Genomic DNA, 23,462 nt, shown 5'->3' with positions numbered 1-23,462 from the left:
GACAACCATGATAAACAACTCCAGAAGGTTATATTTAGATATGGGTGAAGCACAAGAGTCTTCAGCACATGCATGTAACATGCTCTACTACAGTTGTGCCCTGTACATGTGCATCCAGACAACGGTCATTTCTATTGTTAAGACACAATCTCAGTGGGGAGAATTTATCATTTGCATTCCTCCTTTCTGGCTTTATTTATTCTTGGGCTTTGGTAGTTGAAAGTTTTTATTCAAAACAGGTTCACGTATATTCAATTTGCCCCAATCCACACAACTTTTTTTTTATGGAGCTTTTTGAAGACTTAAAACATTCTTCCGTCAGCATATAAACTGATAACTGCTAATTTTGTAGAGATTTCTATGCAGCAGTAACTGCAATTTCCATCCTGAACAAGACTACAATAGAAATACTACCACCAATACTATGGAATATACCATCTTAGCCTCCGCTAACGGCAAAAGTTGAAATCACAGCATTTTTTTTTTTTACATCTTCTACATGAACCCTCCATAGACCTAAATTAATTTTCTCCACTAGTACCTATGCGGCTGCTGCAAAAGCACATCCATAAATGCCATTGAGATATAGGCAAGGTAAAATCCCTAATCAGTAGGCAGAAAAAACCTCTTCACTTTCAAAGCAACTCCAACTTCTGCGTAATTCAATCTGTCTTAAAAAAAAATGGCCATTTTTATTTATTTTTGGTTGTGGGAGGGGAATTAAAAAATTATGACAATAGCCAGTGAAACTACTTCCAAAAACGGAGGATCTTTATTTCCGAATTTTTAACAGTCTTCAGAATTTAAAATATATGGCAAGATGCAGTCTACGAATTAGAGTGCAGCATGTATTGGGTCTACAAGATCTATGCCATTTTTATCTTAACATGGAAAAGGTTTAGCCATTCTAGAGTGAATACTCACCTGTCCCCCATACAAATAACTCCAAGACAACAGCATAGAGCAGGGGTTCTCAACCTGTGGGTCTCGACCCCTGCAGGGGTCGAACGACCAAAACACAGGGGTCGCCTAAAGCCATCGGAGCCTCGATTTTATTGCATTTTGGGTGCAAATACAATATTCTTGTACAGGGTTTGGGGTCACCGCAACATGGGGAACTGTATTGCGGGGTCACAGCATTAGAAAGGTTGAGAAGCACTGGCATAGAGCAAAGTCTGCCATAGCATGATAAAAAGATAACCACACACTTAAGGGTAATAAAGCATAACCCTATAGCTACAGAGATTAATCTGGTATACATCTACCCCACACAGCAGATCATCAGGCTTTTTGTAAGTAGGAGAAAGATTGAGGAGCCGGTGTGCTATTTAATCAAGGGCAATTAAAAGAAGAAACACGTGGGGTCTGCCTCCCCCTTTCGATGATGTCCACAGACCGTCAGTGTGTACTATTGGCATGAGTATTATATTATAGGAACTTATCCCAGAGATGCACAGTATAACTAGGACAACCTAATTAAGATGCCAATAGGGGATGATGAAGGATAGGCCCCCAAAATAAATTTAGCTTTTGGGCCCAAGGAACTGTAGTCCGACTGGCCCCAACAGCAAGCTTCAAGAACACCAGGCCACCAATTTACAGCCAGTGATAACCCATCACTATTTGGATGATTTTCGCATTTTTTAGATTCAGGAATATGCAAGTGGAGGAATAAAGTTCACAAGCTTGTAGCATTGCTTGTCCTAGAAACTTTTAGAAAGTACCATGGATGATGCAGTGGTGAATGTTGCTTAGATTTACTGCAGAGGCAATGTTGTAGGGCAATGATGTCACAATGTTTTCACATTACTTGCCCCATGACACTTTCCATTTCTATTCAAATAAAAAGGGGAGCACATGTCAAGCTGTAACCATCTCTGGTGTTTGTATAAGGATCAGTAATAAGTCCAGTAAAGCAGTAAAATAAGCCATCACACAAGTCATAATACACACAAAACTATTTTATTCCATATTTATTCAAATACATAAGTTAACCCCTATTCACAGGATTGAGGACAACGGATCTATGGGCATCATGGCGCTCGTGCGGATAGGGGATTTGTTGTCATGTCAGGAACACATGCTACTGCTTCAGTTTCAATGCACATGTAAAGTATTTTGTAATGATTATGCTTTTTTAAGTGTGTTCCACACCCTCTATCAGATCTGCAAAACCATCATGAAATTACAGGAGAACACTAGCTATAACAGACATCTGGAACAAATTCATGCAGTTTTAATTTCAAGGATGATCTAACCATTTCCTATAAAACACTTGCAAGGAGAAGAAACAGGTCCCCTTTAGGGGGGGTTATTTTGCCTGACGGGTTCTCTTTAAACAAAATATATTTTCATAAACTGCCATTAGAGATCATTGCCACTATCCCTTCATTGTCCCTCTTCATGCCTGTAAACTTAAGCAGTGAGGTGCCAAAGCTGTATGCAAATGACCTGTGAAATGTCCAATGAGTTATTAGCATATTCAAGCTGTCCAACTTATTCATGAGTGGGAGGCACAGCCACACCCCCAGTGCTTGACTGACAGCTGCTCCATGTAATGGCTGCTCCATGTGCTTGCTGGTGGCCACACCTCCTGTAGCCTGTGTGCGTAAGATACAACAGCTCCAGGATGCAGCCATGTATATAGCAGAACATGTCAGGTACAGGTGTAGCTGATGTCTGTGTCTCTGTGTATTAGGAGGATGCAGCATGTCAGACACTAGCAATGCTTTACTATACATTACACACAGACGTGAGCTGGGGGAGGAGAGGGGAGGGGTTACAGGGGTGACATCACTGCCTCTGACCATGTGACCAGCCTCATTTACATAATAAAGAATAGATGATTTTGCAATGATTAATGTATGAATTGATTAGATTAAGGCTGGGATGGGATCCTTGTGACCTGCTCCAACAGGTAGAGGTGACAGGACAAGTGACACAGACCTAATGACAGGTGTCCTTTAAAAATGAATCCCACCTGTAGCCTCAGTCTCTGGTCAATCATTTAACCGTGTTGCTTGTCAAGTCCTGTAAATCTGACGGTTCAATGCTTTTCCCACTCACATTACTCTGCAAGTGTTCTTTTAGGTTCTGGGACCGGAGCAATCCCAAGTCATCTCTATTCAAAACATTTTATCAAGAGGAGGAAAAAAAAAAAAAAAAAAAAAAAAAAACCCACACTTATTCTAGTGGGACTTTTTCTAAGTAAAAACTTCCCTAAAAGTGGTTGCCTTGGATGTGTTCACTACAATGATAGCAGAAACACGATAACCATTGCTATGAAGGCAGCCATATAAGTGGTTAGTCAACTGCAGACTAGAAATGGACCTAGACAATGACAGAAGAGGAGAGAGCAAGGACCCATTGTCCAACGTTTTTAAAGTTAATCAGTTTCAAGAGTAACCATTGTGCACCAGCTCCAGACCATCTATCACTTACAGGGAGTAAATGATTTATAAAAACAAGGGATTTGTGAGGATCAGAGGTAAGGGTTGATCACATTAGTCTCTTATTAACTAGGCTTTAAGAACCTCTGTACTTTGGAAAGTATTAGAAATATGAAACCCACTACATTCCAGTTTCCATTAACTAGAGAGATTAAAGCATCAAATCCAAAGTACAAAATCTAAACTCCTTTAATAGGATTTTAAAAAGGTAATGTACACCAGCAGCAACGAACACAACATCATACATGGACGCTAGTCTATCAGGTTATACGATTACTGTTTACATAATCTCCCAGCAATACACAACGTCACAGGTTTTTATCAACCGGTATAACAAAGGACAAATATGTAACCCATCATTGTGGCAGATACTAGTAAGCAAACGATTCACCCTCTATTTTATGCTATTCTTCACATATAAATGAACTGTATTACACAGTTCAAGGAAAGGGACCTATGCAAATCTATGAACCAATACAGTACTTCAATGACCCCAGACAGTTCTCTTTCCAAAAACTTTACTAAAGTGGCATTGCCTCTAGATGTGAATACAGTAGCACCGTACAATGCCAAATAGAAAACGCTACCACATACACAAGGTCTTAAAAGCTTTAAATGGTCAGAAAGTTGAAAAAATTGCGCTGCTATTTCCAACAGCCCATTATTATTATTATTGTGCGTTATTCACAGTCCAAGCAATTCCACATTTTAAAGGGGTATTCCAGGAATCAGCATAATTCATATACAAGTGGGCACTCAAAATATAAGCTAATATGTAATTAGTTGTTATTTAAAATTTTGCTCCCCTTAGCAAAAATTGCTGGTGACAGACTAATGAAGAATTAAAATGCTACCGGCCCTTTAATCAGTCCGTTAATTTCCTCCGCGCGGTCCGTCTCAGAAAAGAAGATGGCCGCTGGTCACATGTCCACATCACATGTCCTGCACCTGCCTGGGCAGGGTCATGTGATCACCACTACGTTTGCCTGTAGTCGGTTGGTTGCAGTGCATTCAGTATGGTCAGTGTTGTGGTGATGGCAGTTACACATCATTACTATGGTAACAGAGCAAGAAAGTCTTATATCATCACAGCATAAGTGATAGGAGGAGTTACTGAGAACTAAAGGATCATGGAACTTGTAGTTTCCAGTGGCGGCCATCTTGATGATAACTCCACCTACTTTAGAGAGGCCATAAATTTTGTAAATCCTAAAATCATATTATTTTAGCTCCGTTTTGTGACTAATGACATTGAGTATTGTTGTATTCATTTATTTATATCATCAAGGGTTTGTGTGTCAGACGTTCATATTTCTGGAATACCCCTTTAACCATTTTATCACTTACACTAGTTTTCAGCTCAGTGACCAGACTAGTTTTCAGCTCAGTGACCAGACTAGTTTTCTGACATGTCTCACGATAATTGGTTATAACTTTGGAACGCTTTAACATATCCAGGTGATAGAGACTGTACTTCATGTTAGTTGTAAAATTTAAGTGATAAGTTTTGCGTTTTGTTCTAAAAAAAAAAAAAGTGAAAATTTGGCAAGTTTGTAAAAATTCATTTTCCAAGTTTGAAAAGTTCTGCTTTTCAGACAGGAAAACTACCCAAAAATCTTGATAATCATCATTTACGGAATGTCTGCTTTATGTATGATGATATTTTGTGCGTCCCGTAATTTTTCTAGGATGTTATGAGGAGCAGAACTTTAGGTGCGATTTTTCTCATTTTCATGAAAATTGCCAAAACTCACATTGCGAGGGACAACACAGCTTTCAAGTGACTTTGAAAGGCCCAAATAATAGTAAAACTCCATAAATCACCCCTCAACGTATGTAAAACAACTTCTATTGAGTCTATTAATCCTTTAAATGTTTCACATGGGTTAAAACAATATTGACCTGCAATTTAGAAACGTTAGAATTTTTTGGGAAAATCCACGTGAGACACGCTTACATGCCGCGGTCATGCTTGACCGCGGCATGTAAGGGGTTAAACACCCAGGATCTGAGTTTTTCCGATCCCAGGTGTTAGTGCTGGGTCTGGGCTTTGATATCACAGCCTGACACCGGCATTATACTGACCACGATGTCCCAAAATCTCCTGACGCACCGCCGTAGAAAGGCCGCGCGTCAGAAGTACCACCCTTACTGACCGCTGCAGAAACCCGACAGGGTGGCCATTAAGGGGTTACAACTATATGCTAATGAGCTCAGGGCATGAAATCAGCACTTGGAGTGCCGCTATTCCCACCTAGAGCATCTCCTCTTCTCACAAGATACATTTCCTGCTAATCTAACAGGATGCAGCACTCAGAGGATAGGGAAGAGCTTCAATCCGGAATAGCAGTGCTCCAGGTGTTAAGGGCAAATCATGGGTGCACCAACTGCCCCACAAGCGTGCCCTTGATAAAGATATTATCAAGGGCATATAAAAACTTATGTATTCATTGCCAATAGATGTTATTTACCAACTTGTTTCCCCCATCCTGATTGCTCCACTTTTATTATGAATCTACTCCAAGGAATCAGTATTTTTACACTGCGGGTCAACAGATCTCCTTCCATGAGACTAAGTGTAATTATTAAGTTACATATTACAGTAGCATACTCTGCATGTACACAACCAGATCAAGGTCGCCATTAAGGTCCATCACACCCAGTCATACAGTGACTGAGCCTCCCCTCTATGGAGAGAGGAGGAGCATGCATGTGCACGTTTCCTTACATAGAGGATCTATGAGTCCCCATTCATCCTGTGATGAATGACATGAATTCGACTTTAGTCACATGATGCAACGACACTCCAATCCAGGCCTCGTGCACACATGTTTTGAGTTGCGATGTGCAATTCAATGGGCTCACATGGCTGTAGCTTCCATGGCCCCGTTTATGAGAAGGCTGCCCAAGCAGCAAATTATACAGTAGGTCCTAGTCCTACCAATTTTTGCAGCTTTGGCTTTTACAGTCAGTGAGCAGACCTCACATGCCAAGGACACTGGCGGTAAAAAAGGGACCACAGGTTGTGGGCAGGTAAACTTAGGTCTTTTGATAGGTCAAATAAAGTAACCTCCTTGAGATTGTGATGCCTTTTAATGGCTGAAATACAAGAAGTTACAAAAAAAAAAAAAAAAAAAAACTTCAGAGACAGCTATGGTCCCTTCATCAGGCATGGTATAATAGGCTTTCTGAAGTGACAACATTTTATACACAGTTAAACAGAAGCGATTAAAAAGGACACTAGCATTAACAAAATTTGAGACAACAGCTCCTTAATTAGATGGCTTGGGCAGTGTGATGGTTTATTGCCTCCAAGTTAAAGATACTTTGTTAGAGGTTGTAGTGGGTCATGAATCCCTTTGATAGATTGAGTCCTCTGTGGAAGGTGTCAGAGGGTAATAAACTTGTATTCCCAAATTGGTCTCATTTTGTGACCGGAAATTGCCCTTTAAAACTAGAACCTTCATATCCAGGCTGTTATGGTCAGGACTGCAAAAGACCTCATCCAGGCTTTAAGTTTTTGTCCTGTCTCTCCAACATAAAGGCCGCCGACAGGACATTTTGTGCACAGGTAGACCACATTAGAAGTGGAACATGAGAATGTGGCCGGGATGTTATATTCCTGCTGTGTGTTGGGAATCTGTATTCTGTCTGTGGTCAAAATTTGTCTGTGGTTTGTTGGTAGGGAGCTCCTGATCACAACATTCCTCAGATTTGGGGGTTTGCCTGTAGCACAGCAATGGAGGGTCTGAGAACAATTTCTTTAGGTGGACATCTTTGTGGTGGGGTTTTCTTGAACTTTTTCGTAAAATCCACATTTGGAAACCAGTGATAATAAAAGGTGACCAACCATTGTGTATTGAAGACGACACCTCTTGGGTTTTTTTTTTTTCATCATTTCTCTGTTCACTGTATAAAATCTGCTTCACTTCATCAGCCATGGTGTAACAGACTTTCTGAAGAGACCTGTCCAGGAAGCGTGCTTGTAACATCTTATATTTCAGTTAACCTTCTTGAGATTGTGATGCCTTTTAATGGCTACTTTGTTAGCCAGGTGAAGAAATTCATGGCCGAATAAAGTACAAAACTTCTTTTTTCTTGTGACAGTAACTGAAGTGTAATACTGGGTAAAGTTATGGCTTCCTGGTTCCCATGGAACAGATTACTTATTAAAGTGGATTAACCAGGAATGGGGAAACAAGTCAGTAAACACGAGTCTGTTTTTATATTCCCTGAGAAACCCCTTCAAGACCAGAATTTTTCAAATAGCATAATTGACAATACTAAAGGCATGTTTCAAATCAGAGCAGTGCTCTTAACATGAAGAGGGAATAGTAGATATCAAGACAAAGGATCAAAAAGTTGCATTTCAAATGCAAAAACCTTGCATAGTGCAGAAGATACGCCATCAACCACTTCTGCTCCTCTTCCTACTCAGAGTACTTGCACACGCAGACCATGCCACGTGTGTATGTTTGGTAAATGGAGACACTCAAGCCACATGAGATAACTCTTTAGGTATATTATACCAAAATCTACGAAAAGGACACTACTAACCACCGCTTAAATAAAAATAGATGGTGCCTTGGTAACCCTTTTTCAATAGAGACCAGCTCAGCTTCCTCAGGTTCCCAAGTGAAGTCATCATGGACCATGCAAAGATGGGTTGGCGTTTTTGGTTTCCAGACTCCTTAAAGACGAGGGGAAAAATTTATGATGGCTTATACATCAGTTTACTAGCACAGATAGGAATTGCACCTATTTCATGCCTTAAACCGGTATGCTCTGCGATAGAGTGGACAGACATGGGAAGTGCCTGCCCTGCCACTACCTACAGCCTGTGTTATGAACTGTATAGCACAATTTAAACACCAGCCGGACCTGGCATAGAACACGCTAGCTGTCGGATGTATCAGACATGGGCTGGACACCCCCTGATAAATCTGGTCCATGCAAGGGGGTTCACCATACGCTTGCACAGGATACATCCCACCCTATAGATTTTATAAGTGTTAAGGCCGTTCGGATGGATAAAAAGATACATTTATTGCCATCCTGCCTTTTCACTTCTTGTCTCAATGGAGCTTGTTAATATTCCTCTTCACAGACAAACAAATACGTAACCTCACAAGGTTTCAGTAACTCACACAAATGTCTTGGGACAGGGGCAGGAAACCTCCAAGCACCTTGTGCTGCTGACTATACACTGGTCCTTCTGGAAACAAGATTCTATCATAGGCCCCAGTGCAAGACACTGGAGATGGGAGGGTTGAGCAGCGTTGGGTCAAAGGTATGGCCGCTGCCCGGCCATCCTTCCGGGAAAAGATAATGCGTGCTCCATCTTTTTCTAGGCAATGGTACGGGGATCTGGAGTGCTCACCGTACCGAGGACAAGTCTATGGGGGATTTATATCCGGCCGGATATACAGTTCATTCCCACAACGTTTGTGTTAAAAGAGCCTTGCCGTAATTCGGATTCAACATTCCTTGGCCATTATCGGCTTTAATGGTCCTTAAAAAAAGTAGCTTTTTTGTTCATAAATTCTGGGACTTTTAAATGTACCATAGATACTTGTAAATGGAAATAGTGTCAAGACTGATGTAATTCAGTTGTTTATGCTGAGATATGTGGTGACAGGACTACAGTATATAAATGTAGATTTTTTATTTCCCAGCAATAAATGTAAATTCTTCTTCATGTAAAAATACAATATTTTTCCCCCTGCTTCGCCTCATTTATGAAGAGGCAGTGCTACAATACTGGTGCTTTTCCGAAACGCACAATTTTTTCGTTTTTTGGGTTGTGGTGCAGCTGGGGAATCTAACACTTTTCTGGCACTTTATTTTTTTAAACTCCTTTTGTGGCACAGTTTTAGGCTCACAATTAGAGAAGCTAAAAGCTGGTCTATGGAGTTCCATTTCACCTTCATGGATGGGGAGACAGGTCTAAGCCTTATTGTTTGTGTGCCAAATCATTAATCCCTTGCGCCACAAGCTTCCATCCCACTGAAAATTATAGCACACTTCCATCGCTCAGTCGCAGAGCCTGTAAAACCGTCCATGTCTCATATTTATGCCATCTGAAATGCACGTAAATGATTTCACCAGCTTAATCCTGACCTTTTTTAGGGGTCCCATAATTGTGTTATCTAGTAAGTGATCCACAAATAAGAACCAAAAAATGGATGTACTGATAGGACCTGCTCTGAGCGTACAGATGCATGTACACATCACGGATAGTACAGATGAAGAACAGCTTACATCTGCATGTAAATAAAATAAGTAGCCCACCAACGTGGATATCTTGTTATAGGGATTCATGTCCATTGTCTGGTCCTGTGTGATTACCATCTACATAGTCACCATCTATGTACAGCACTGCTATATATGTTGGCAGTGGGGAAGGTAATAGAAGAGATACTATCCAGACAATTTGCAGCATACAAGGAGTTTTGCCTTAGGCTACAATAGTGATTTTGCAGATCTTTATGAAACAGTACAGGCCGTGCAAATGTGTGTGCTGCAAAAATGGTCAACTGGAGAAGTGAATGGTTTTCGGAAACAAAGCCTCAATACATCTGCTCTAAAGATAGCCGTTTCGGTAAAGCCATATGCAAAGGTCATGCTCTATTTATAAGATTAGTACATTTTACATGCAAAAATTGAAGCATGTCCAGGAAACACGTGTCATGATGGTCTCAACTCTGTCAGATGACATTTATGCAAGCAACAGATGACTACTGTATCAGACCCACAAAGTTATTGGAGAAGAAGTACTTTATGGGAAGTTTTACATTATGTGGGTGTAAATGAAAGCTAGTGTACAGGAGATAAAAGCAGAAAGTGTAGTCATCATGAAAACGGATTGTGAAACAACAACATCTATCTATCTATCTATCTATATATATGTCAGAACAAGGTGAATAGCCATGAAAGCACTGATATATGTATAATGGAGATGGCTTACTCAGAGAATATGGTTTCACAATGTAATATAGGAGCAGAGACTGTACCTGCAGGCATTGTACAGAGTATACACTACACAAGGAGTACAACAGATGTTGCAGGTTTAGAATGAGACATTAAAGACAAGATGTTACCTTGACTTCCACAGACTGCATGGCCAGGTCACAGGGTGGTTTCAGAGCTTTCGGTCTCGTGGCGTACCAATAGGTTGTCAGAGCTGCAAAGGCACCAAAGCCCATCAACGTGTTAGTGGGAAGTGTGCGAACATACTGTCGGACATCCCCCAGCTCTGGGATCCGGATACTCTTGAATATCTCGTGTGCCTGCATTGTTACTGGTGCTCTCTAAACCTATGGGTGGAGAAGAGACGGGAGGAGTTACACAAGAAGAAGTAGCACAACTTGCAAGATCTATTACTTATGAAAGAAATTCATGTTCATGGTCCTTGTATGAAGAATGTCAGATTATCTACTCCTACCAAGAAGTACACAGACTGCAGAGAGAAAGGAGAAAGGAGTTTACAAGGAGTGTATTTTATTCTTTAAAGGAGTATTCTCATTTCAGCAAATTAATGTTGCTTGTATAAATGACAAATTATACATTACTGTATTAAATGCTTGCAGTTTTCTATATCACTGCTTGCTGTCCTTCTATAGAAAGTTTCTATTTTTACTTCCAGTGGACAGAAATCTGACCATGGTCACACAGGTGCAGGGATTATTAAGTCAGAGTAATTAGAGATGGATGTTATAACAAGCTGCACAGCTGTGTGACCATGGTCAGATTTCTGTCCAATGAAGCTTTCTATAGAATGACAGCAAGCAGAGATCTAGAAAAGCATGAGGAATGGATATAGAAAGTATATTGGAAAACGGAATAACTTTTCATTATACAAACAATAACAGGAAACCCAAGCAGATGTTGACCCTGGGACTTGAACCCAGGTCCCCAGCGCTGCAAGGCTAACCAGTAAGGGCTCATTCACACTGCTGTTCATGCGGCTGCAAATTTGTGGCCGCATATACGTCCCAATAGACAGCAATGGCGGCCCGGTGCCACACATGTCCAGCATGCTCTATCTTTCTGCGAGTGTGCGGCCGTGTGCCGCTGTTTATGGAGGGAGAAGGGGTCACCTCCAGCACACGGCAGGCATATCACATGTGAATATACCCTAAGCCACCGTGTCTAGGACTTAAAAGAAATCAGTACTGTGACTGCACCCCACTCAAGGTAACGACACCCTGAAGCTGGGGGGGGGGGGTGATTCCTACTGGCTGCAGGCTGTGGCCAATGCAAATGTTAAAATTAGGAACCTTGGCTTATACAGTTCTTGAATTGTGTTTAGAAACATATTTAATGCTCTTCAGAAGTTACTCCTCCCAGAACATATAGACCTCAATGCCTGCGTTCAGCATTAGCAACATATGTATTAAAAAAAAAAAAAAAAACCCACACAACACCCCACACACACACAGCTACTTTATTGAGGTCTAAATGCATCTGCGTTAAAGTTACTCCTGATGCGCGTGAAATGCGTTTTAAGGTGCAAATCATGTGCATAGTGTGAACGCAATCATACCTTTAAGTTATGTAAAAAATGCAGGCTAACAAGTCAGAGGTATCACAAGCTTTGATAAATGTAGATTAGATATGGAGTTACTTGTAATTTATCAAGCCCTGGTATTTCATCAGCATCTAGGAGAGACTGGTCTCAGCTGAATATAGCCCCTTCAGATTTTAGGGATTGGTAGTGTCTAGGCTCATGGACCCACAGTGATCACAATTTCTGATATGACTAGGACATGTTAAAAGTTGTGTGACAGCATAGTAAAATATTAGGGCATACAGACAACATAAATATATATACACACACACACAAGTTTGTGTACAAATATAAAATTCAATTACTTAATGGTTTAAAATAAGCATGCCCCCCCCTGTACCTGTACACCCTTCACCTAAAGAATGCACCCCCCCCCCACACACACACATCTCTGCACACGCTTTAGTATTATGTGAATGGGGCCTTAGGCATTCATAGATGTCAATTATTTTTTCTGCAGGAGTTTCTGAACAAAACACTGTCCACTTTATGGGGATATCAGACCAATCCAATAGTTAATGTGACTTTGTTAAAGAGTTGTAGAACACAACATTAACGGATTATAGAATTATTACACTAAGCCAAAAAGTGAAACCATAATCAGGGCTGATATGCATGACACATGTCTGCGCTGCCCCCTCCTGGACAAGCCCAGGATAAAGACTATGCGCCCCCTACACAGACACTATAGCAAAATAATATGACTAGTTGAATTGTGACCCGGCTGGAAAAGTCTGTTGAAATATAGATTTATTATTTCTTGCCATAAATATTGAGACAGTATCACAGTTACCGTATATCTTTTTAAAATAGAAATAACTTCCTAACACAAAAATGGACACAGTATTGTTTTAAAGCAAAGAGGATACAATAAAACAATTTTAGGCGACAAGTATGAATATGTATGGTCTTAAGTATTTCTTTGTATAGAAAAACAAACAAAAGTTATAAAAGACAAAGCCAGAAAATAAATGGATTATGAATTCATATAACCCTGGTCTAAAAGAATGAAACAACACTAAATAACACACACACACACACACACACACATTTCCCTGCAGCAATTCTGCTCCTCAGGTCTTCATAGACAATGAACTCACCGGTTTCTCCTTTGTTCCGCCGTCACCAATACAACCTGCTGCAAGGGACGTGAACTTGTCATCTGCCGTCCCAGCTGCCAGCAAGGACTCTCAGGACAGAAGTCACATGCAAAGACCTGCTGCTTAATGCCTAGTAGGCAAAAGGTAACAGAGGAGGGTCAGAGCCAATGACAGCCAAGTCTGCAGAGAGTCACCCCACATGCGGAGGGTGGCATCCCTGACACAATGGCATCAATATTTGTCATAGGAATAAAAGGACAACTGGCAGAGACAGACATTCATTCACCAGCTCTAGCTTCCTTGTGGCAGAGAATGTTAACCATTTCCTATCAGAGGGGGTCAGCTGTTCTCCCCGACAGGGAGGTCACATAGCGACACCAAATGGTCATCAGGAGGGTCAGGACACTCATTTAGACCCTCCAAAATAAAGTCCATAATAGTAGTAAATGAAATATAAAGTAGCACCAACTTCACCTTGGAGGGGTCTAAGACAAATAAAGCAGCATTGAGAATATTACATAGGGAATATGCAACATACAATACTGACCAAAGATGGGGTACGTTCTCTAGAAAAAGAGAAGAATATAAATATAAAACATAGAAAAAATAAATAAATAAAATAATAATAATTTATGAAAACAGAGGAGGTAAACCCACATTTTTATGCACCACAGGGAAGAAAAAAAAAAAAAAAAGGATTAGAAAACTTGTCTGTTTTAGATGGTTGCAAGTTGGATTGACTTGGGAACAGGACTCTCAGCCACTGGAGAGAGTAATGACAACCACTGCAATCAAGATAGAACCTGCAGTTGTGCAGTGACAGGTCAGATGGGAAAGTTTATGCGATTGGCGACCAATAAAACCAATGTGCAGAGTGCAGTTATATAACAGGATGATCATTACTACATTCCTCACTACAATGTTATCTGTGCTGCACACGGGAAGGTCATCCAGGCTGTAAATGTACCTGGAGACATCACTCATTCATTCTCAAGATTATGCCTGAATTCCTCTGAGAGGAAATAAAGCTTCAGTGGTTTGTGGCCATAAGTTACATCTTATCAATCTAGCGCCGATCGAGGGTGTTATTGATCACCGCTGGCATGGGTCCCGCCCTCTTGGTGAGGATTGTCGCTCAACATCACATCGGTCGCCGTGACAGCCTCGGGTCGCATTTTAACCATTTCATTAGAATGTGCGATGAATGACAAAGAAAATCCCTATATGCTGCCATACTGTAGTATGGCAGTGTATGGTAGGATCAGACAACCTAGGGTCTGAAAAATAGTAAAAATTAAAAAAAAAAAAAAATAAATAAAATTATCCCCTTTCCCTAGAACTCATATAAATAAACAGTAAAAATCACATTTGACATCGTCGCGTCCGAAAATCCCTGATCAAAATATGATAACTTTTTTACTGCCTTTAACCTCGTAAAAGAAAATAGCGCCCAGAGTTGAAAATGGCACTTTTTTGCCATTTTGAAAAATCTAAAAAAAAAAAAAAAAAAAATTCAATAAATAGTGATCAAAAGGTTGTACCGTCGGAAAAGTGGTAGCATTGAAAACTGCATCAAAAGCCGCAAAAATTGACAGCACCCACAGCTCTGTACACCAAAGTATGAAAAAGTTATTAGCACCAGAAGATGGCAAAATTAAAAAAAAAATTTTTACAGGAGGTTTTAATTTTTGTAAATGTATGAAAACCTATACAAATTTGGTATCTCCGTATCCACATAATAAAGTAGACATGTCATTTGGGGCGCACAGTGAAAGACGTAAAATCCAACCCCACAAGAAAATGGCCCAAAATGTGTTTTTCACCACTTTCACTGCATTTGGAATTTTTTTCCCCCCTGCTTCCCAGTGCATGGCACGGAATATTAAATAATGTCACTATGAAGTGGAATTTGTTACGTAGAAAACAAGCCATCACAGAGAGAGCTCTTTATGTGTAAAAATAATTTTAAAAAAAGTTAAGATTTTTGAAAGTAGGGAGTGAAAAATGGAAACAAACGACCTGGCCCATTTTCGGGGTTTTTTTTTTTTAAGGGGTTAAAATAGCACTGAACACAGCAATGCACGAAGATACCTTAAAGGAAACCTACCATTTCAAATGGTCGGTGTAAGCTGTAAACACCGAGCACCAGGTCAGGGTGAGCTGGTGCTGGTGCTTAGTTTCGTTAGTGTTATAAACCGCGGTATTGCGGTTTTAACACTTTTTAAACTTTATAGCAGAAACTGCTTCGGCGCGTGCGCCTACATAGGAAACGCCGCAGGCGTCGCGCGCAGCGCCGAAGCAGCTTCTGCTATAAAGTTTAAAAAGTGTTAAAACCGCAACACCGCGGTTTATAACACTAACGAAACTAAGCACCAGCACCAGCTCACCCTGGGCTGGTGCTCTGTGTTTACAGCTTACACCAACCATTTGAAATGGTAGGTTTCCTTTAAGTCCTATCTGGTGAAGGCCTGCTTGCCCACAGTGAGGGTTCTGGATGCCGCCTCTGACACCCGTGCCATAGGTTCGCCACCACTTTTCTAGTGTAGAATACCTGATAAATGTCCCCCATGGATAATGATGAAGATTGGTGCACATATCCCAAGTTCAAAGAAACCCCTTCACCTATTTATAGCTGTAATTAAAGTCACTAGCCCGCTGCTGGCATTGATAGGCTGCATGGTCTTGGCAAAATTTGTTAAGAGGAACAGGCGTTGCCAAAAAATCTTGTACATTCTACACGAGAACTGGGTGTGCAAATGCATGTCCCCCACTATAATAGGTTTTTCCCCTTGCCTGTACTTCACTGTATTTCTTTTTCAAAGCATCAGTTTTTACTGCAGTTCCAGAATTCTAGTAGAAGGCCAGAAATGACAGTGTATGGAACGTGTAGCTTTGATCAGGAATTGTACTTCATCTGTAACAGCATGCTGTGAGTGTAACCGAATGCTACAGAAGAAAAAACCCACCTACCTTTTATTACAGTACCAGATATACTAAGATTTTGCCTATAGCAAACAATGGTACCATGTTGGCAGATTACCCCTCATTGCCGTCACAGGAAGCTACATCGCTATAGCGTAGGGGCGATTTAATTCACAAGACAACAAGAACAACTCCCATCTCCTGATCAAGATGCACTCGCCCCTCTGGGCAAAGAACAAGGGAAGATATTGTCAGCTTCGCACACTTCATAAAAGAAGCCATTTGTTCCAGCGATCTGGAGAGCTGACACTAAATGTAGACAAGCCACTCGCCACTTATTCATCTAGCCCTCCTACATGTGCACACACACGCCGAGAGACAATGCACAGACAGGAGTCAGTCCCACATAGGAAACAGTCTTCACCCACTAGCTGGAGGACACATTATTTTCAATGAAGACATCTAAATGAGCAAAAGGAGCAAAAATGCAAGACAACTTGTATACATATATATGTGATGTTTTTCTCACTTACATGAAATGAGAATAAACCTTTCCTGTTTTATGTAAATTTTGATCACAAAAAATGATTCATATTCGCCAAATGGCAAAATAATGAGAGAATTTTTATTACTTTCGTAAACTTTTGACTTTGCAGGACATTTCATTAGTACTTGGTACCATTGTCCTTAAACTGTATGACTTGAGATCAGGGCTTTGTGAAGACCACTCAAAAACTATGGACTTTGTTATCCTTAAGCCACTATGTATCCAGTTAGGAAGTAGCATTGGGTCATTGTCCCTTACAAAGACCTGTTTGTGCCCGGCTTTTACCTTCCTGGCTCAAGTCTTGAGATGTTGCTTCAGAATTGCCAAATAATGTTTTTCTCATGTTGTATCTATTTTGAGACAGGCACCAGTCCTTCTGCAGCAAAACAACCCCACAACATGTGGGGGGAGGGGGTTGTCACAGTTGGGATGTGTCCTCAGGCTCACAAGCTTTTCCTTTTTTTCTTCAAATGAAACAATAGTCATTAGAGTCAAACTGTTCAATTTTATTTTCTTCCAAGCACAGGAAAAGTATCCCAAAAAATTGGATGGTTTGTACAGATGAACAAGGCACCTTCAGATATCTAGAAGCTGCACCCAAGGATGAACCAGACTTGTGCAAATGCACAATTCTCTTCCTGATATCTTTAGAGTTTCCAATGATGTTACACAACAAAGCAGTGTTTTTCAGGTATGTCATAATCTCCACCAGTGTGGACTCTTCTCTTTATTTGCAACATCTGAGTTTAGACAAAGACATGACATCATATAGACTCTCCAAAATGTTTAAAGGCGTAGTATTATTAGTGCATGTAAACTTTTGATTTTGCAGAAAGTAATTGAAATGCCTTAAAGTTACATTTTAGGTCAATAAGGAGAAAAGTAAAAGGTTTATCGATATCATATCAGAGAACATGAGAAATACACTATTTTAAAATACATGCACGTCTTTCTTGTATGTAAAACTTCTAGTTTCAACTGTATGTACTTGACTGAACTCAATAAATTAATCAATGTTCCATCAACAATAAAAGTGTTATACACCGTCAAAATTTCCCTATGGTGTTACTTAGTTGAAGATTGTTGCCATTTTGCTGTCCCCATAAGTCATCATCTAGGACCAGCCCTAGAACAATGAATCATTTCCTACAATCTAGCCCAGTAGGTAGCAGCTTACCAGTACTATACATATACTGTGTTCTCAGCGCACTGCTGACAGACACTAGGCTCCCATCAGGCAGTGAATGCCAGATCTTTATATATCCTGCTAGTGTCCGGAGTGACCTCTAGAGAAGTCACTTACAGCTATTTCCTTATACAATCTATGGTATATACTGAGCTGTGAAGGCTTGCTGAGGACTCCTGTAGCAGGCCTCATGTTACGAAACACAAAATGTGGAGTCTAGAGGTGCCCCACTGAGATACAAATTTTCTGCCCATCAAAGAACTATAGGAACTGCAAGTCTATATAATTGCAGAAGTTTTTTCATACATCGTATCCTCTGTGTAAATTCACTTGATCTTTCTAGTGTATTCAAACTTTATTATATTGCGGTTTCTGTCATTATTGGCCACAATGTGGGAATCAAGCCTAAGCTCCTTACACACTAACCTATAGTAGCATACATTCGGACGGGAAGGATGATGGAAAAGCGCTTCACCCTCCTCCCCTCTCCATAGTATGGTGTGCTGTCAGGCAATTCTTACACATGTATGCTCACTATACCATGCACTCCTATGGTGACTGTATGCTAGCTGCCATTAGCACATATTACACCGTAGGCAAGGGGCCTAAGACTTAGGGTGAAGACCAATTATCTTAATTCAAACTGGTCAAAAACGGCCCAAAAACGCCACGTGTGTCTCCACCCTAAGGCCTCATGTGCAGGAACATTGTTTAGACTCACATTCCCATGTACAGGCAGTCCCCGGGTTACGTACAAGATAGGTTCTTTAGGTTTGTTCTTAAGTAGAATTTTTATCTAAGTCGAAACTGTATATTTTATAATTGTAACCCCAGCCAGAATTCTTGTGGTCTCTGTGACAATTGAATTTTAAAAATGTTGGGTTGTCATACGAACCAGGATTAACAATAAAGCTTCATTGCAAAAAAACCTTTAATAACTGTTATAGCTGTTTATTGTAGCCTGGAGCCAAAGTACAGGAAATTGCTAATATTCCGTGGTCCGTCTGTAACTAGGGGTCGTCTGTAAGTCAAGTGTTCTTAAGTAGGGGACAGCCTGTATTTATATGGGCTCTTATACATACCCATGGATTCTGCAGCCCAGTGCATGAGGGTCAAAACATAGGGCAGGTCCTTTTCCTGGATTTGCAGCTCAGCAGTCTTTTCTGCCGTTGGCAAGCGAGTGGACCCAAAACGTCAATAACACACAGGTTGCAAACAACGGGGATGATATACTGACTCATTTGTTTCAATGGGCTCATGCACAAGAACATGTTTGTATAGGACATTGTCCTATTCCTGCCAGTGATGGTGTATCGGAACACGAAAAATCTATCATATGCAAATCTATCATATGCAGGTGCCTTCTGTGTGTGTTGCCTAGCAAATCCTCCACAAATAATGACTGCAAAGATGTGACCCTTCAAGAGGCTGACAAAAGCTACAGACAATGCCAAACCTTTATTTTTTGTGCGTGGAAAAAAACAAATCTGGCTCAGCAATTGATTATATTCTGATGAAATACAGACCAGGGATTTGTTGTTTGCGGCCTGAGCAGAGTCTTAGAGGGAGTAATTTGTTGTGTTCAGTAGTTTTAGTCACTGCACGTGGAGAGCAGATTCTGTGGAAACTCATCCTCCATTCCACTATATAAAAGCACGGATCCTTAGGGATTGGGAACTAGAAGGCCTCATGCGCGCACACACACACACACGCATGTAATGAGGACGTGCGTTAGCCATTGTTTCAGAGTTCACCAACTACATGTCCCCATGTACTTCTACGGGCTCATTACCACAGGCCCATACATAAACTGACTGCTTAGGCCGCAAATTATAGAGCAGGCCGATTTCTTGTTTGTAGCACAGGAAGTCTTCTCTCATCATTGGCATGTGAGCTATGACAGACAGGCCGCAAAAAGGGGTCCACGGCCCGTTATTTGCAGCCTGGAAACAATTGTGTGCATGAGGCCCAACAGTCACAAAGATCACGTTACATATAACACATTATATGGGTAGTTTCCATCAATGGTTCTTTGCATGCTGATGGTAATAGTTTTACAACAATTACACAGATGTTGATCATCAGGCCTATATTCTACAATGGTTTTTAATAAATCTGCAGCAAAAGAATTTCTGCAGCCAACGTGACCCGAGACATTACAGATGAACCTTCCTCTGTATAGAGAAAGGGATGTCCCAGACTGGCCAGGTGGTTAAAGGCTTTCTAATGCCCATTAAGCTGTAAGAGCCTCATCTACCATACTGAGCGCAGAGAGAGGAGATAATCGCTTGTTGTCTTGGATATACTCATTAATTTGCAGCTCTGCCAGGCAGGTCCTCCAGACGCTACTTGCGAGAAGCATATTGTGCCGTAACTAATACAAAAACACTTACTGACATGAAGGCCAATCTATATAAGCATGAACTCCCACACACGGTATATAACAAGATATGATTCATTTTAAGAAACTCATTTATTTTTTTAGGGAAGATAAAGACGCCAAGTTTCTCACTAAGGGCTACGAATAGATGGATAGTAGAGAGGATCTTATTGATTTCTTCTTTTTTTTTTTTTTTTACATCTAGGCTGGTGCTAAATACAATGGGACAACTTTTACCCCCAGAGGAAAGACTTTCACTAAAGTCATAGAAGAGGATTCTTTACTGTAAGAGCAGAGACACTATGGAAAGAAATGCTGCAGGATGCTGTAAGTTGTATCAGGCAACACTGCAGGGTTATAGGATGGACTTATTAATACTAGATCAAAACCAATGTTTACGTTTGGATTTGTCTTATATCCGGTGACAAAGTCACTGGAGTAAGACTCCAAAATGGAGCAGTGATTACACCATGTTGGGCAGGGAACCTAAACAGAGAACAATTTTTATAGCCGAAACTGAACAGGTAGACTGTACAGAATCTCAATACAACATCCTTTCATCTACCTCATGCACTTCTGGAGAGCACGTGGGTTACTGAAATCTGTGTACAAATACTTACTACATGGAACTGGAACTTTTAGGATTGTAAAAATTGTGCTAGCTCAGCAGTTACAAGACATATAGATAAAACAACCAGGACTTTGTAACAAAGCTCAAAGTGCTAATATGTCACTGGGAAGTATCCAATCACACATACCTGGTTACATAAGAAATCTGTCACCAGCAAATATAAGAGGAGCCTACACAGCATGGATGATATGTTTTATGTGGGGGTAATCTTAAAGAGTACTACTGTATTACCTAGGAAGGCACATATAGGGAGAGTAGATGACGTATACCCATCTATAGAAACCCTGATAGGGGACTTAGGCCTAATGGGCACAATTATGTTGGGCCTTTTATTGGCCTCTGTATGCCTCCCATCTCCTATTTCACTAGTCCCATGTCCCACAGACGCTGTCCTAAGGACAGACTTCCCTTGCATGAAAGGCCTTAAAATCAGCTTAACATCCCCTTTAACCTTGCTTGGAAATACGGCTATGTCACAGTGTTTCTCAACGCACCTGGAAATCAGACGGTAATGTCAAAAATATAACAAGTCTTTTTTTTTTTTCTCCATAGAAGTCTACGAGAGTACAATAAAATTAAAAAAAAAACAAAAAAAAAACAACTGCCTACATAGGGTACTGACAAACATAACAAAGCTCAGCTTCTCCACCGCAGAACTCAACCAACTGGTTTGCCTTCTGGCTGTAGAGACTATATGGCTACATTCACACGAACGTTCGCTGCGATGGAGAGGCGGAGTGGTAACCCCCCCCTCTTCATTGCGTTGCAAGGCGCATGGCACAAAACGTGATGTGAAAAATTAGGACAAGTCTTAACTTTTCCCTGTGTATGCAGCGGTACGGTACCACACGTGTGCAGCACCGTACTGCTCCGTGTGGCCATTGCTTTCTATGGGGGATGTATGTACGGCTGCAAGCTCCCTCATACATTTGTGTGAATGCGACCTAAGGTTGTGTTCACATCACATTTTGTGCCATACGTTGTAAGAACAAATCTCGAGGATTCCAACGTAATTTCCAACTGTATGCCTTTACAGTGGGGTGCGTCAGCCCCCTTGATGTGGTGGTGGTAGGAGTGCACATGAATAGGGTGTTCCCCGAGTGATGTCACTGTCCTTATATGGACAGTGACATCACTGGGTCCTTCCTCCTGCCAAGCAACGTATGCGCTTGGGGGGGCTGTGCGGAGAGATGCAATGCGCAGCATCCGCTCCCGCTTTCCCGGTGTATGAACTTAGCGTAACGATAAAACATGGTGTGAATATTTTAGGAAAACATTTACAAATCCCAGCCAATACCGAGGCCACAGAGACATTAATACTGTGAATATGATTAAACTGAGCAGAGGAAGGGGATAGACTACGTTATATTGTCACAATTTCCTTAGTCAATACATTTGGAGAACAAGGATTGGACTGAGAATGTTCTATTTTAGACAATGCAAATATTATAGGTCCAATTCTGTATTTCCTGTTAAATACTGTGGTCAAAATTTTACATGCACAGCAAAAATACACTGTTAAAATCTGAAGAAAAATGAAAACTATAATCCATGAGCTGTCAGTGCTCCTAAACACAAGACGACAAGGTAAAGCCGCACCTGGCAGCTAGATGGCACTGCCACATTACACACGCCAGGAAATAACGCACGTTGTATTGTAGCTTCTCTGCAGCATTGCAAACCATGTACAAGGAAGGAAAATCCCCAAAAGCCTGGAAAATGCAGAAGATCAGAGAGGTCTGAGCTCCTGTACTGTATACACCGCAGATGAAACTGAAAGTAATGCAGATCACCCCACTGGAATCACAAATGGCTGCAGGAGCGGAGGGGTTAAGTCACACATAATCCCAGTACACAATCCGCACACAGCGCTAGGACGCAGCTCTCAGCTTTATATTGCGCCACTGGACTCTGCACATGGCAGCTCATCCCCAGCCCCCAGCAGACACAGTATCTATCTCTAGCCACAGGGCCACTTACCTCCCTAGGACTACAGGACAGCGTGCATGCCGGGCCGGCCGTGCTATTTATATAGCTGTGGAGAGCGCAGGGCCGTGCTGTGTGATGCGCTATGCGCCGCCCCGGCTGCACACGCATCTGCATATACACGTCCGCAGGCTCCAGCGTATGGCGAGCGCAGGGAGGGGGCAGCACCGGTCACAGGAGGGCGGGGGAGAGCACGTGTGTGACCCACAAGAGGGGGAATGGAGTGCACACTCACTACTCACTCCAGTATACTACACACTCACTCCAGTATACTACACAGTCACTCCAGCACTCCGTACTATTCCTCACTCCTGTATACTCCATACTACTCCTCACTCCTGTATACTCCATACTCATTCCTGTATACTCCATACTACACTCCATGTTACTCCATACTACTCCTCACTCCACTATACTCCAGCACTGCGTGTACACTCCATTATACTCCTCACTCCTGTATACTCCTTACTCACTCCAGCACTCCTTACTACACTCCATTATACTCCATACTACTCCTCACTCCTGTATACTCCAGACTCATTCCTGTATACTCCATACTACACTCCATGATACTCCATACTACTCCTCACTCCTTTATACTCCATACTCACTCCTGTATACTCCATACTACACTCCATGAACTCCATACTACTCCTCACTCCAGTATGCTACACACTCACTCCAGCACTCCG

General features: G+C 41.3%; 1 protein-coding gene across 3 annotated transcripts in view; it reads right to left on the bottom strand.

Moving 5' to 3' along the window:
* The window catches only part of ACSL1 (acyl-CoA synthetase long chain family member 1), a 40,773-nt gene extending 17,854 nt beyond the window's left edge, over window positions 1-22,919 (bottom strand). Inside the window, exons 1-2 of one of the 3 annotated variants that reach the window (XM_072122980.1) lie at window positions 22,765-22,919; window positions 10,550-10,765 (exon numbers count right to left, since the gene is read on the bottom strand). In XM_072122980.1, the coding sequence (XP_071979081.1) occupies window positions 10,550-10,744 (195 nt within the window). In that variant the 5' untranslated portion in view covers window positions 10,745-10,765; window positions 22,765-22,919. Of the gene's footprint in view, window positions 1-10,549; window positions 10,766-13,118; window positions 13,262-22,764 lie in introns of those variants that run through there. The other 2 variants (XM_072122971.1, XM_072122976.1) reach the window with 2 other exon arrangements.
* Between the last annotated feature and the right edge of the window lie 543 nt (window positions 22,920-23,462).

This window comes from Engystomops pustulosus, chromosome 1, assembly GCF_040894005.1.
Source record: "Engystomops pustulosus chromosome 1, aEngPut4.maternal, whole genome shotgun sequence".
Classification (NCBI taxonomy): domain Eukaryota; kingdom Metazoa; phylum Chordata; class Amphibia; order Anura; family Leptodactylidae; genus Engystomops; species Engystomops pustulosus.
Note: the sequence above shows the minus strand (reverse complement) of the source record. Positions and strands in the feature narration are given on the sequence as shown.